Genomic DNA, 14,049 nt, shown 5'->3' with positions numbered 1-14,049 from the left:
CACTTGATCTATGATCGCCCAAGCCCTCCTTCAAGTACGTCATCCAATCATCATGAGATATGTACAAATCCATGAAATCTACAGAACGTTGCATCATGGGTATTGTAGTCATCCTTTTTTTAAACCAGGAATTATATGTTTAAAAAAATGTACGTAATTGAAATGCCAAACCTGTGGAGTACTCTTTAATTCAACTATATAAAACAATTTGGTTTGGTGCACTTTGGCGCAAACAAAAGGTCTCTAAGTTCAACCCCGCAGTCGTTAAACACACGTGGGGTGTTACCTCTATTCTATTGTATACAATCTAGTCTAGACTGTTACGCATCACTCTCATAGACAACGTGCTGCATTTGTTGTTATGCAGAGTTACGTATTTGTGAGTTTTAAATCGGCTTTGACTATGGTTAAAATGCCAAACTGGGTACAAAACTCCATTCAAAAATATGTCTGTTCTATGTTTCCTTAATCTTTTATCCAGGTATGGAACTCTGGAAACAGAAATGCATTTTTAATTGCGTTCTAGTATGAACTTGAAATAGAAGTACAACTCTATAATCTGTACTAAATGTCTCACTAGAAACACAGTTCAGGACAGAATACCTCTGAAAGAACTAATTAAAATTCTCATCAGATGCCTCAGATGCACTTCCAAGCTGGAGTTGGAAGAGGGATGAAAGCTAAGCCTGGCAGTCTAGTGTCTGAAGTGTCCTATATTAGCCACTGGTACGTCATGGTAAGGATGTAAGAATAGCAATATTGTATATTCATTTTTCATCCATCTATAAACGTCTCTTAGCAACCAAAACTTATAAATAGCCACAGCACACAATGAAATAGAGTGGTGTTGTGACGCAGGCGGCGCTTGCTACTCACATAAAGAATGGGGATGATGGACGGGTCGTCCCTCCGGATAATGTTGGGAACGTATTCGGCCTTCGGGACCTTGGAGGATACCAGCTGTGGACATATGGAAGCAGGAGATCTCTCAATACACTGGCTTTAATGTGAGGGAGATTATTAGGGACACGAGAGGGACAAAAAATGAAATGAGGAAGTTTAGAAAATGAAGAAATGTCAAGAATAAAGTGCAATAACTGATATAACTGATATAACTGATAAGCAAAATGTTAGTAAAACACAAACGATGCATCTTTGTTATCGTCATAATGGCTACAACCTCATAAGTAACTAGTGACATTGCTCTCTATGTGCTGGGAGACGATGGCCCAGGGTGCCTGTGTCTCAACAGAGGGTCACACTGAAGAGAAAATTATTCACTACTTTTACTCTCCAGTGCAGCTAATAGTGGGGCTTAGAAGATGCTTTGTTTCGGTAAAAATGAGGATGTAGCCCATTGTCTGCCTTATGACAATAGCAAAGATACAGTGTACACTAACCATTTCCCTAGTTATTGATCCCAGAAGTTCCGATCCGTCAATATGTTGAACTGTCGAGTTTATTCTCAACATTTTCCAAAAAATTGTATTTCTACTTTTTTCTCAAAAAATGAAAAAGAAAATGATAAAATTTTGAATTTTTCTCTCCCTAACATACTATCCAGTATCAATCAGTACTTAGATCCCGTTTCATATATCTTATTGAACGTGGATTTGCTTGGGAGTTTCACCATGATTTTAGGTGGGATGAAGTCATCCCCTTCACAGGCCGCCCTCTCCAGCTCCCTCTCATCCTCCCAGTCTGCGTCCTCGCCTGGCCCCTCATCCAGGGTCCCTGAAGAGGACTGGAGCTCGCCACCTGGCACACACACACACACACACACACACACACACACACACACACACACACACACACAAAGGCCGAGATGAAAGGATAACCAAAAAAAAATGATCAGAGACGAGTTACAAAAGCGAAGCACCTGTGATTTTAATTTACCAGTGTGTGGAAGGGGAGGAACAGAGGTATTACAATCAGAGCACACAAAACAACACTATACTAGATGCACACAGCTACGACATAAGGCAAACAGGCAGATGGACAACAGGTTGGAAGACGAGGATGTGTGTGTGGATGGAGGCAACGGCCGAGGACAGACACACACACAGATACAGACAGCACATACTGTTACCAGATAACTGTGGAGTAGACACACAGTCGGACACTACAGAAAGAGAGTGTATGTTTTTACATGTGAATTTTGTCTGTGGCTGTGAGTGCACTTATATTATGTGTGGTATTGGTGTGTATACAGCTTGTCGTAATATATGGGTGAGCCATGAATAATTAGAATATCATGGAAAAGCTCCTTCTTTTACTGTAATGTTTAATTCAAAAGGTGAAACTTTCCTATACTGTGCTCTAGATTCATTAAAGTGAAATGTGTCAGATGGCAGGCCTTTTTCTGCTTTAATTTAGCTGATTTAGGTTTCCAGCTCATGAAAATCAATGCGCGTGTGTGCGTGTGTGTGTGTGTGTGTGTGTGTGTGTGTGTGTGTGTGTGTGTGTGTGTGTGTGTGTGTGTGTGTGTGTGTGTGTGTGTGTGTGTGTGTGTGAGAAAGTGATGGCGAGAGCTTGGACTCACTGTCTCTGGAATCATGCAGTGAATCAGGCTTGACGGGGGTGGGGTCGCTCCAGGAGCGGTTGAAACTCTTGGCTCGGCGGTCGGCGTATGCTGATGGGGTGAGGGGGGGAGAAAGTCATTCACACACACACACTCAATGGAGTCAAGGATCATTAACCCTGATAATAAAGTGTTCCGTGTTGTTGACCCGGGCTGTGTGAAGAACATACATATGCTAAAGTAATTCAAGTGTCCCTGTTAAGATAGCTGGCCTTATTGCCTTGTATACTGTCAAAGGGCTATGTGGGAATGCAGTAAAGGTACATTGATTTTCATTTAAATTTCATTCTGTTTGTAGGAAGAGGTGCGACTTACGACTATATCACCTTGACTTGTTGGTTAAACCGTTGAAGGAAAGTATAAAAATGTCAATCTCAACTTCCCCAACCCAAATCTATCTGATTTCCCATCACATAAGAGATGAAAGTCAATCCCAGTAAAAACTGATATAACAGAAGTGTGTTTTGCCAGGCTAGGATTGTTCTACTACTATACTTGAATCTCTTTTGTGTCTTCCAAACTGCTTCCCTTCTTTAGCAGGTGAGACAACACTTTGAATAGACAGGGACTGGCAGCCCTATTTATCTGAGTTACTAAAAATGGTTGAATAGAGTGAAAAGAAACACACCAGGTGAATGCAAACAAACAAATGCATGGAAATGCTGGGTTTCATGGCATTCATTTTATATACGGTATATGTATATATTACATACACAAGGCCTTTGAACTTCCCAGTAAAAAATCAATATGACAAAAAATATCATATACAATTCTCTTTATGAATTAAACATGAAAGTGAGTGACACGTCACAGACACACACACTAACATACATATACAACCATCTGTTTACTTCAAACTGAACAAATGAACACCAACAAGGATTTTAAGGAATAAGATTATGATGTCATCTCAATCATGAGCATTCTCTATTACAATATCCCTTAATGCACAGCACCCTTGCTCCATGCATAAAGCACAAATCACTTCTGATGGGCCTTAATTCCTAATGTTGTGATACACACTGTAGAGCATGAATTGGCGATTAAAGGTTGTGACAGCACACATACATGCATACAGTACAGACGGACTGAAAGACTTACTCTGGACCTTCATCCTGCGACTGCCCACCATCCGAATTTGTTTGCGGAAATTTCTACCATTTTAAAGAGAAGAGAAGAAGATGACAGACATTGAGAGAGAGAGAGAGAGAGAGAGAGAGAGAGAGTGAGGGACAGAACAGAGAATAACTAGATGTATCCCACTTACAGACACAGAGGAATGGAAAGAAACACACATGTGACACAATGCTGAATTTCAAAAACCAGCTCCGAGTCTCCTTTGAGTAGCTCCGTCTTGTGTGCTGTTGTGTTACGTTTGCTGATAGACAACTGTGATTACGGTTGTGGGATTATTACATGAAATCTGCAGATGTGTCTTGTGTTTGCGATCTATTACGCTTGTGGGAAGCTATAGGGTCTATCATACTGCACGTCCCTATCACACGGATTCACTTTTAATGCGTCACTTTCTGGTGGGAAAGCAGGGACCCTTAAAACCCTTTTAAGAAATGTAAAAAAACGTATACCTAATTAATTGTTTATTTTTTTAGAGTAATGCCCGATAATAACTCTAGACACTGTCCTTGAAGATGAACTGTAGGGTTAAAACATTGGGCTGATATAATCATACTTTAAATGGCGAAGTCACTCAAACATGTCACATCCAACTTTCTAAGACATGAATCTTTTAAAAGCAAGAGCAGGGTTTTTTTTTCAACAGCTAGGCTACTGAAGACAAACTATCACATTTTTGTTTCACCATCAGTTTTGTTGGACTGTCTAACCCAATGCTCCTGCACAGGGTTACGTCCCTGATCCCACCCCAAAAAAAACGTCTGGATTTCATTTTTTATTTTTTTATTTTTTTTACATCGAAGCGTTGAATGATTAATACCAGCGGAGAGAAGAAGTGGGGCAGAGAGTGAATGAGAAAAGAGAGAAACAGCAGAGGGAACTGGAATAGAGAAACAGCCCTAAGTGATGGCAAGTGGAACAATGTGCGCTTTTTAAAAACACGGCGTTTCATTATTTAAGCCTTGTCTGAATGTGATGGTTCAGTGTACTGCAAAGTCAGCCTCGCGCTCACTTACATTTGTGTCACTTATCCCGGAATTTGTCGCTCTGTAAGTAATGCTCAAGTATGTGACCAAGTGTTTGTGGCAAAAAAAACAAGTGCACACTGTCTTTGCAGAGTCATTGGTGCTGAAATGAACAGTTGAATAAAGGGCACTCCATGAATTGTACACATTAAGATCAGTTTACTCATAATTAGTAGCACTAATTGGCCAGCGAATACAGTTGTATAATATGTGTTGTGGCTGTGGAAGGACCTTTTAAAGTCAGAGAAAATATCAGCTTGGGCTTGAAGTCTACAAATGTCTATGTTACAAACTTGGAGTTTGAAGGACCCCAGGCAGGCAGGGTTGAACAAAAAAGAAGCTATCGACTTGCATTGTGGGAAATTTAGGATTCAGAGGTTTTGAAGATTGCTTCTTTTGCTAGTCCCCCAACTGTAGTGAATTCACTTGAGTACACTTTCAATAAGATGATTTTAGATGTTTTTTTTTATCGCTGTGTAACATTTTTACATCATGAAAGTCAGGTATTTACAATTTGCACAGAGAGGTCACATCGTAAAGCTGAAGATATAGCTGGCAACATTAACTGTCTTGGGTCTCTCAAAGGTGCCATGAAGTCCGGCGTGAATAGCCACACTTAATACTAACGAGTCGCAGTTAACATGACTGATTTGGCTCAAGGTGGCTATCTATCTGGCTATCAATATCAAAAATCTAAAATGTCACATACCCAAGAGGAACAAGCTCAAAAGGTGTATGTGCTTTACTTAGTGGCTGGAACACCTGGCACTGACTCTGCACTGGCTGTGTAGGATTACCTGTGTGTGTTATTCAAATTCATGAAAGCCTTGAATGCGGTGCAGGAATTTTATCATTTCTGCACAGCTGTTTTGCACATTAAAATCTAAAAAGTACAACATTCAAACTATTTGAACTATTTCTGGGGAGGGAAGAAAGTATTGACTACATTGCTTAACAACCAAGACATCCTTGCTAAACCACATAGCATTCATCTGGTAGAAAAATAAAAAAATAAAAAATATACATTTGAAATGCTGTTCTGATGTCCAAGGACACCATTTTCCTTGTCATGAAGATGATATTGGACCCAATTAAACTGGAGGTACAGGCTTATGGAGATACTGTGGGGAAACAACTGCGATAAAGGCTTGTGACAATGGATATACGCTTGGTCCACGGCCCCACACAGCTCATTATTTTTAATAAGCCCACCTGTGTACTCAGTTATTACTGGACCTGGCTGTGCCACTCCATAACACCCAATGACATCACCATCAAACTATATAGGCCTTAGCCTCATGAATAGAAAATCCAATTTCAACCTGATATATCTGTGTAGCCAGTGACCAAAACAGCGTGGTTCAACAAGGTGAAATGCAAAGTACATTTTTAAATCTCAAACAATTCTGCTTCCCCAGTGCAGTTTTTGTGCTTTCCGAGAGAAAAAAACCCAATGCTGGCGTGTCAGTGTTGATTGCAGGAGTCGTGAGGCTAGCACCCAAAAATAGAGGGATGACTCAGAGGAAACGGGGGGGATCCATCAGTCACCCAGCAATGTATTTTAATACTGAATGACCGGAGCTTTTATAATTGCAAACACCCGCACATCAAATTCAGGGTTGGTGTGCGCATGAAAACACGCGTGTCTGTATCTGCAGCCTTCTCACCGAACTCTTCTTATCCCCATGTGACCTTTAAAAGACGCTTTGCCAAAAAAAAAGATCTCTTGCTTGTTCAAACTTGCAAAATTCAATTTAAACAAGGCTAACTGAGATGTAACATATCTGACAGAGCCCTGCACACACAAAGATAATTCCGTCGTGCTGTCTGAAGCTCTTGTAAACAAACACACAGGTACACAGGTACACACACACACACACGCGCACACACACACACACACGCACACACACACACACACACACACACACACACACACACACACACACACACACACACACACACACACACACACAGACAGGTTAAAAAGACAAATGGCATGTCTCAGCCTTGATGGATGTGTGAGGTCGATTGCCGAATATTGATCCATGCATTGACTTTGAGTGGCAGCGACAGGGCAGGTTATTGATAGACCACACCTTTACACTTCACTGTTCATTGAGGAACACTAATTAAAGCTGCAGCCCACATCCGCGAGGATTCACAGCACACTTACACACAAACACACACACACACACACAAACACACACACACACAAACAAACACACACACACACACACACACACACACACATACGCATGCACATACACACACGGTATTTGTACAGATACTGTTACAATGTTTGTGGCCCTACAACAACAGTAGTCAAGGACAGGAGTGCAAGGAATGTTTTGTTTTCTTTGTGTAAAAGCAAAGCAGCTATTCACCAGTTACACAGTGGCAATGGAACAAGAGGAGTCAGCAGGGTATGGAGGCAAAGAAAAATGCAGCACTGAAATGTGCTGAATATTTGTGTGTGTGTGTGGGGGGGGGGGGGGTGTTTAGACGACTGTTTGGGGGTTTTGTGTTTTTTGATATTGTTCATCGTGCTTCCGTCTTGTGGTTACATTTGAAAACATATGTATACATCTATTGACTTGATTGCTACAAGTATTAAAGAGGACCTATGATACTTTTCGACGTTTATGACCTATAAACGTTGTTATAATGATGTATAGTCATGTTTAACCATACTAGCGTATCAAATAATTACGTACATGCATTTAGACGTATTCCCTGCTTACCGTCTGGGGTGGCTATACAGAGCACTAAACGCTAGGGCAGCCGGTCGAGAATTCACTTGTTCAAATTTCCGGGTATCGTGTCGTAAAATATGATGGATTCATTACCCAATAATGTCATTGTGTATTATTGTGCTGTCCTGCTGGGAAGTACTAAACCAATATAATATGACAATATATAAATCAAGGCCATATTGTCCCCTCTGATTTACTTTTATACTCTGGCCGGTTTGACCTTCAAACAGGCATTCAAATTCATCCTATGTGTGACATCAACACTTCACGGACATCGGTGGATGGATTTTGTTCAGTTGTCATGGAGACGGCTCAGTTGTCATCGTGTGACCTAATAACTGAGCGATCTGTCCCGATGTGTTTTCACCATAACTCTTGATACAGTCATCAGATTGAAGTGATATTAGAATCAATTTTGCATTTGTTTGAGAAACAAAAGGTAGTATATCCACCATAATGATTATTTTCAGATGTGGAGGGAAAGTCAGATTTGACTTGTGAGGACTGTGAGAGATCAAATGATAGATGGCTGCCATTCCACTGGGTATAATGTTCAAATGCTCATCATTTTGGAAATAAGCTAAATATATCCCTTTGCTGTGTAAAAGGGGACGTATAAAAGGGGAGGGGGGGTCTTGCACCACACAGGACAGCACAGAACAGCCAGGACATGGTACCTCTCCATCACGGTGGCTTCCTCCTGCTCTCTTTTCCGTCTCTTTTTCTCAGCAATGCCTCGGAAAGCCCTGCCGGGACGTCAAAGCATTTATTGGTTTTGTCAGTTTGGCTGCGCCTGACCTAACACCGAGGAACTTCTTGTCTGAACCCAAACTGACCCAAGGGGAAAGTAACCTTTAAAGAACAGATCTAATAATTGAGCAGTGGTTGGTGCTATAGCCCTGACATTTTTCGTTTTAGATATATTTATTTTATTTTATTTATATGGCCTGGGCTGGCCTGGCCGAAATGCCAAGAGGCTTGAGAGTGGTCCACCTGATTTACATCCTTTGGGTCCAGTTGGGTTCGGGCATACAAATGAATTTCCACTTAGGGGTGGGATAGGGCAACATTTTTGAGGTTAAGGTCCATATTAGTGAGGGATTCGGTTAGCTGGGTGGTTAGAGTTAGCAGCACGATATCCACCATGAGGCAAGAAGACATTGAGAACATTGCCAAGTATTACACACACACACACAAACAAACACACACACACACACAGACACACAAACACACACACACACACACTCACAACAACACTATAGGACCACAATGCAGGTTAGGGATCTACAAGGATAGACACTGAGGAGTTATCCTACCTATCCAATGTGAGTTAACTACATCCCAAATTCACCGGTATTAGGCAACCAAAATCCTAGTACTAATGACTGACTATTAGCGCTGAGTCTTTAACATAAAATCATTTGAAATTTAATTAAAAACCTTATTTTTGTGTGTGCACCTGTCTTGATGTCCATCATTTGTCATTGAGCGTGGATGTCCCAGTGGGGGATAGTAATGGCGCTGACAGGATGTCAGACATAATGACAATCATCTTTGACAACGTATGTCAGAAATGAAGTCATGTCCCGCGGCCTGGTTTTGACTGACAAACACACACAGCAGCTGAAGAGCTCTGGGACTGCTACACAGTGGGCCTCAAGTCCCTGGAGCCACTGCAGTGCTTATTATTGGAAAGCCTTATCTCTGCCTCTGCACTGCTCTTATATATCATTCATTTTCTCTCTCCTCCATCACTTATTGTTCCCTCTCCTTGGAAAAGATGGACGTGTTGGAGGAGAATCTTCCGTCAGACTGTCACATCGTCCACCATCTGCCATCCTCACAAACTACAGAAAAAATGAGAGCCCTCTCCCTCTTTTGTGCCATAATGCAGTAGATGTTACCACCTTGTTCAACCCAATGGTTAAGAATGAAATTACATTACGGTGTAAGTAAACCTTTTTGTGTTCAGAAATATGTTTAATGGGGGTTTGAAATACCTCCATCAGCCTGGGGCTTTGTCAGTGTCTACAGTGGTTACGAAGAACTTTCAGTTTTTTTTTGTCTAGCATCCCCTTTGGACAATAGCGGTAGTGTCTTTACAATACCAGCGCCTGCTGTCCTACAGATATTTGCTACAAATGCCGGCCATGTGTGAATTTGTTTAGGAAGCGAGTGAAAGAGAGACCTCCGGATGCATCCCAATTATATAATGTATTTATATGTGACTATGTCAGATTAATAATAGTAAAATGATGATGGTGAAGCAAAGAATCACAGAATGTTCATGTCTGCCTGCTGTAAATTGGTTTGTCTAAATTCCTTGGAAATCGGACCCAAGCAAAGGCATTAATAATTATGTCAAAACAGCATTATTTTCACTGATGGTCTTATTTGCTCTTACAGGTCATTTATAATCTAAGTAAAACATCTGACTGTTTTCTAAACATTTCAAAGTTCCTCATAGTCTCTTTAAATCCTTTTCAATCAATCAAAAGTTACCTTTAACCTCTAGATTTTCTTCAAACTGTCAATATGGCTCCTTTACATTAATCAAAATTCAACATCATTTATCATGATATTCCAATCTGGCAATAGATAGGACATCAATGCTTACTAACATATGAGCAACTCGTGAATACTGTGAACCTTTCCTGCTCTTCAGTTGTCTATTGACTAGAACTACAACTTCCAACAGCCAGCCCAGCAGACATTGAGGCCCAGTAGGGGTTCAGGAGAACAGCAGATTCAATAGCACAAAGCCACACGACGATAAGGGTTCAAGACATGTTGCCTATAACTGACACTGACAGGGCGGAAAAGAAAGAGCAATGCGGAACAAACAGTGGGGTCAGTTGAAAGAGTTACTCACGATATTCTACAGTCGTGGTTTGGAAGGTCAGCACATGAAAAAGAGAAAAAGAAGAAGAAGAAGAAAGAGAAGTTAGCAACAGGGTCAGCCCATTACTCCACACATTTACAGTCACGTGGAGTGTCCTGTCACAAAGTCCTGACTATAAACAGACAGGATCTTTAGCCTTGTTTCCACTGAGTGGTGCTGTTCGGTTCAGTGTCGAAAGTTGGAAAAGTGTAGGCAAACCCTGCTGTATGCCCATTTTTGTCACCATTTCGTTGAGGTACCAAGTGGTCCCATAGGGTCCAAAAAGGGTGATTATCCAGTACGGGTGTTGTCTGTAGTGAAAATTCAAGCCATATCTAAGGTTTCCTTGCCCTACCGAACCATGCCGTACCGAACTGTGTCTCTCAGTGAAAGCAAGGCATTTGTCAGTCTATTTAGGACTTGGATATCAATGCCGATGATGATGATGATGTTGATGATGATAATGAACGTATACCTACCTGAACCTGCCCCACAGACAAATAGTCTGATTAATTTTACACTAAATGAGTAATTAATCAAACTACAACGAACCCATCACCATAAGGGTATGGGACTAATTATCCAGTAGTTGTATTCGAGGGCCAGCGTCAGGCTAATAAATCAGTCTGACCCTGGTAGAGACACAGGCGGATGGAAACACATGCAAAAAGAGGAAAGGAGACGCTGACATATGGAGAGAGATGTGGGAGAGAGGAGGGGAAAGATCATGGTGGGTGAGCTTTGTCTGTTTGAGGGCCATAATTATAAGATCTGGGTGATGGGTGATAATTAGCTCGTCACAAAGAGAGAGACGACTCGTTGTTTTGTGCTTGCTTGCTCCTGTGTGTGTGTGTGTGTGTGTGTGTGTGTGTGTGTGTGTGTGTGTGTGTGTGTGTGTGTGTGTGTGCTTGCGTGTGTGCGTGCGTGCGTGCGTGTGTGTGTGTGTGTTTTATAAACCGTGACACATTCTATACTTTCAAAAATATGGTAAAATCCAAAGACTCTTGACATTTGAATTTGAAAAAATGGAGGCAAATTACCTTCAAAAAGTCTAGCCTGGCCAGAGCAGCATTTGAATCTGGCTAAGTTTGGTGGCCTAATCAATTCATTCTAAAGTAATGGCAACAGTTTGTGGTTTTGTAAGTGTAGGGTGAAGTAGTGCTGTGCAATTCTTTTGGATCAGATTACATTTTCTCTTAAAAATGTGCTCAGTTGAATATATTATACACCTGTTTTAACAGTGCTTATCCATACGTTATACTTAACACATTCATTTATTATGACAAAATCACATAAAAACTTAAAAAAAGCAATTGCAAAAAGCATGTTTTCAATTAATTAAATGTCTTGTTTTCAAATCAATTCAATCAAAAAGGACAATGTCGACAGGGGATTCTCCAAGACCGCTTTCAAGAAATCTTCTAAAGTCAACCATTACGGAAGTAACCATTATGAAAATTACCACAAAAAGGTAATGTCATATTGTAACAGTAATGTTATTATGTATTTTTTTTATTTCGTAATATGTTATATATCTAATTCCTTGTATATCTAACGGAAAATGTAATTTCAATTTGGTTGGTAAATATGATTCATTGAATATAACTGATGGACACTTTATTACAACAAACGCTGGTTCCACACAGTACATGTGTGAAACTAACAAGTGAGAAATGGGTGACAGCCTATTACTGTTTTGTAGTAGAACACTTTATTCAGCTGACAGTCTTGGAAGGGAAATGCTGAGCCGTATCCTGCCAACACTGGTGGTGGTACAATAAGACACTGTGATGTACAGAGTGGGAGTGAAGGCGGATTGCCATGCCATATACTCACGCCTGCATGGTGGTGGTGGCTGTCTGAAAGCTGAACATATTCTCTTTGGGGAACCAGCTATTAGGATTGTCCTCTGCACAGAAAAAACAAAGGGAAGGAGCGGAATCAGTGAGCAGAACATTCAAAAGGGCGGACCTTACAATTAGCGGAGGAGGCTAGTGAATGCACAATGTCAGCAGAGTGAGAAGTGAAACATCTGAGCGGAATGGGGGTTATATAAATCAGGTTCTACTGTTTTTGTCCCCTTTGAATTTAGGATATATTTAGCTTACGTGCAGATATTTTTATAATTACCTCTGTCATCAGCGGACCCTCTGTCCTCGCTGTACATCCTCTCCAGTTTCTTGCGTTGCTTCCCTCCATCCCGTGGGGGAGTATCCAGGTCCAGGGAGCGCTGGCTTTGACACGGAGCCCGAATACAAGTCACGCAGTCTGGGGTGTCATCGTCCCGCGACCTGGTTCTCCTCATGCCCCAGTCCCGGATGTTGCTGGCGCTCCCCGAGGTCTGCAGCGGCTCCAGCGATGATGATGATGATGATGATGGCGGCAGGCCTCCGTGATGCTGGTGTGCATGGTGAGGGTTGCCGCGGTGATGGCTGCTACGGTGATGGCTACCGCGGGTGCTGGCTGTGGCTGAAACAGGCTGGCTGGTGCATGACGGGTTGGGGTTGGCAGAGGTAGGGGCAGCTTGGGACAGAGGCTGCTGCTCCCTGGAACCTTTCAACACCTCCAGCTCCAGGCTCTCCTCACTGCCACGGCCCCCCAACGTCATCCCTCCTTCCCTGGTGATTGTGTACACCTTGGCAGGCTTCACCACCAACACGGTGCCCTCTGGGACTCTGGCAGCCCGTGGGTCTTCTGTGGAGAGGCTGCGCTCCGCAGAGAGTCGACGTTTAGGGGGGCCCAAAGGCGCTTGGGCCTTGAGCAGGTTGACCTGAAGCTGAGACTGGGAATTAACACTGGGATTGGATTGGCTGGTCTGATTGGCTTTAGCTATGGACAAACAGCGGCTTTGTGGAGGCAGATTGTTGTTATGCAAGCGGCTGACGTCTGGAGAGTTGCAGTCCTGGCCTGTGAAGCTGTCAGACAATAGATGATCTGCAGATAGAGGAAGAAAAGTAACTGAATTAAACAAAGCAACAAATAAATCATGTTGTCAGTTATTTACACAGGTGAAATGAGTAAACTAGTATCAGATAGTTACAATGTAAATGAATAGAGCCAGTGCTTGTTGCACTTTTGGATTTGTATCTTTGGCAGTAGAGTGGTAAACATTGGGCAGTCAGCGACGCTTTTGGGAGCATAAATAGGGAAAGGACAGCGGGGGACTGAGTCATAGAAAAGAGCAATTTGTCGAATGATGTAAGATTTGGAAATGGATGCTCTGGTACAGTACATAAAGGGCTTTAGGAGACACAACAGCCCCGCCATCCTGGAGGATCATAGAGGATAGATGCTCCCTCTAACCAGAGTAAGCAGCAGCAATGCAGCAGGCTAGTAAGGAACTGAAAGCTCAGGAGAATGTATTATTATGCACTCTGTGCAATGGATAAACAAGTATGAGGTATGCTTTTTGCAGGCGGACACTCTTTACTTAGTATGTACAGTTAATTTGAGATGTTTGTAATTTTAATTTGTTTGATTTCTTAAATATTTGGGGAAAGGGATATTTTTAGGTCAGAGCTTTGCGCTGGTTGGTGAACTAGATGGAGATCTCATTCCTAAAAGCTCAAGGAGCATCCATCTACAATTCTAAATGACCAGTTAGCTTGGTCTCTACCTGACCAATACATCGCTAACAAGAATATAAGTTCACACAGCTTATTCAGAAGATGTGTC

The 14,049-nt window shown here is 41.9% G+C and overlaps 1 protein-coding gene across 1 annotated transcript in view; it reads right to left on the bottom strand.

The window, feature by feature from the left end:
• Positions 1 to 14,049, bottom strand: part of nsmfb (NMDA receptor synaptonuclear signaling and neuronal migration factor b) — a gene marked incomplete at both ends in the record, with an annotated part of 48,995 nt that overhangs the window by 17,332 nt on the left and 17,614 nt on the right. Inside the window, 7 exons of the mRNA XM_080046362.1 lie at positions 877 to 960; positions 1,631 to 1,758; positions 2,543 to 2,632; positions 3,683 to 3,735; positions 8,171 to 8,239; positions 12,211 to 12,283; positions 12,505 to 13,308. Of these exons, the coding sequence (XP_079902488.1) occupies positions 877 to 960; positions 1,631 to 1,758; positions 2,543 to 2,632; positions 3,683 to 3,735; positions 8,171 to 8,239; positions 12,211 to 12,283; positions 12,505 to 13,308 (1,301 nt within the window). The remainder of the gene's footprint in view (positions 1 to 876; positions 961 to 1,630; positions 1,759 to 2,542; positions 2,633 to 3,682; positions 3,736 to 8,170; positions 8,240 to 12,210; positions 12,284 to 12,504; positions 13,309 to 14,049) is intronic.

The sequence above is a fragment of the Ammodytes marinus genome, assembly GCF_949987685.1.
Source record: "Ammodytes marinus genome assembly, chromosome: 2".
NCBI lineage: Eukaryota > Metazoa > Chordata > Actinopteri > Uranoscopiformes > Ammodytidae > Ammodytes > Ammodytes marinus.
Note: the sequence above shows the minus strand (reverse complement) of the source record. Positions and strands in the feature narration are given on the sequence as shown.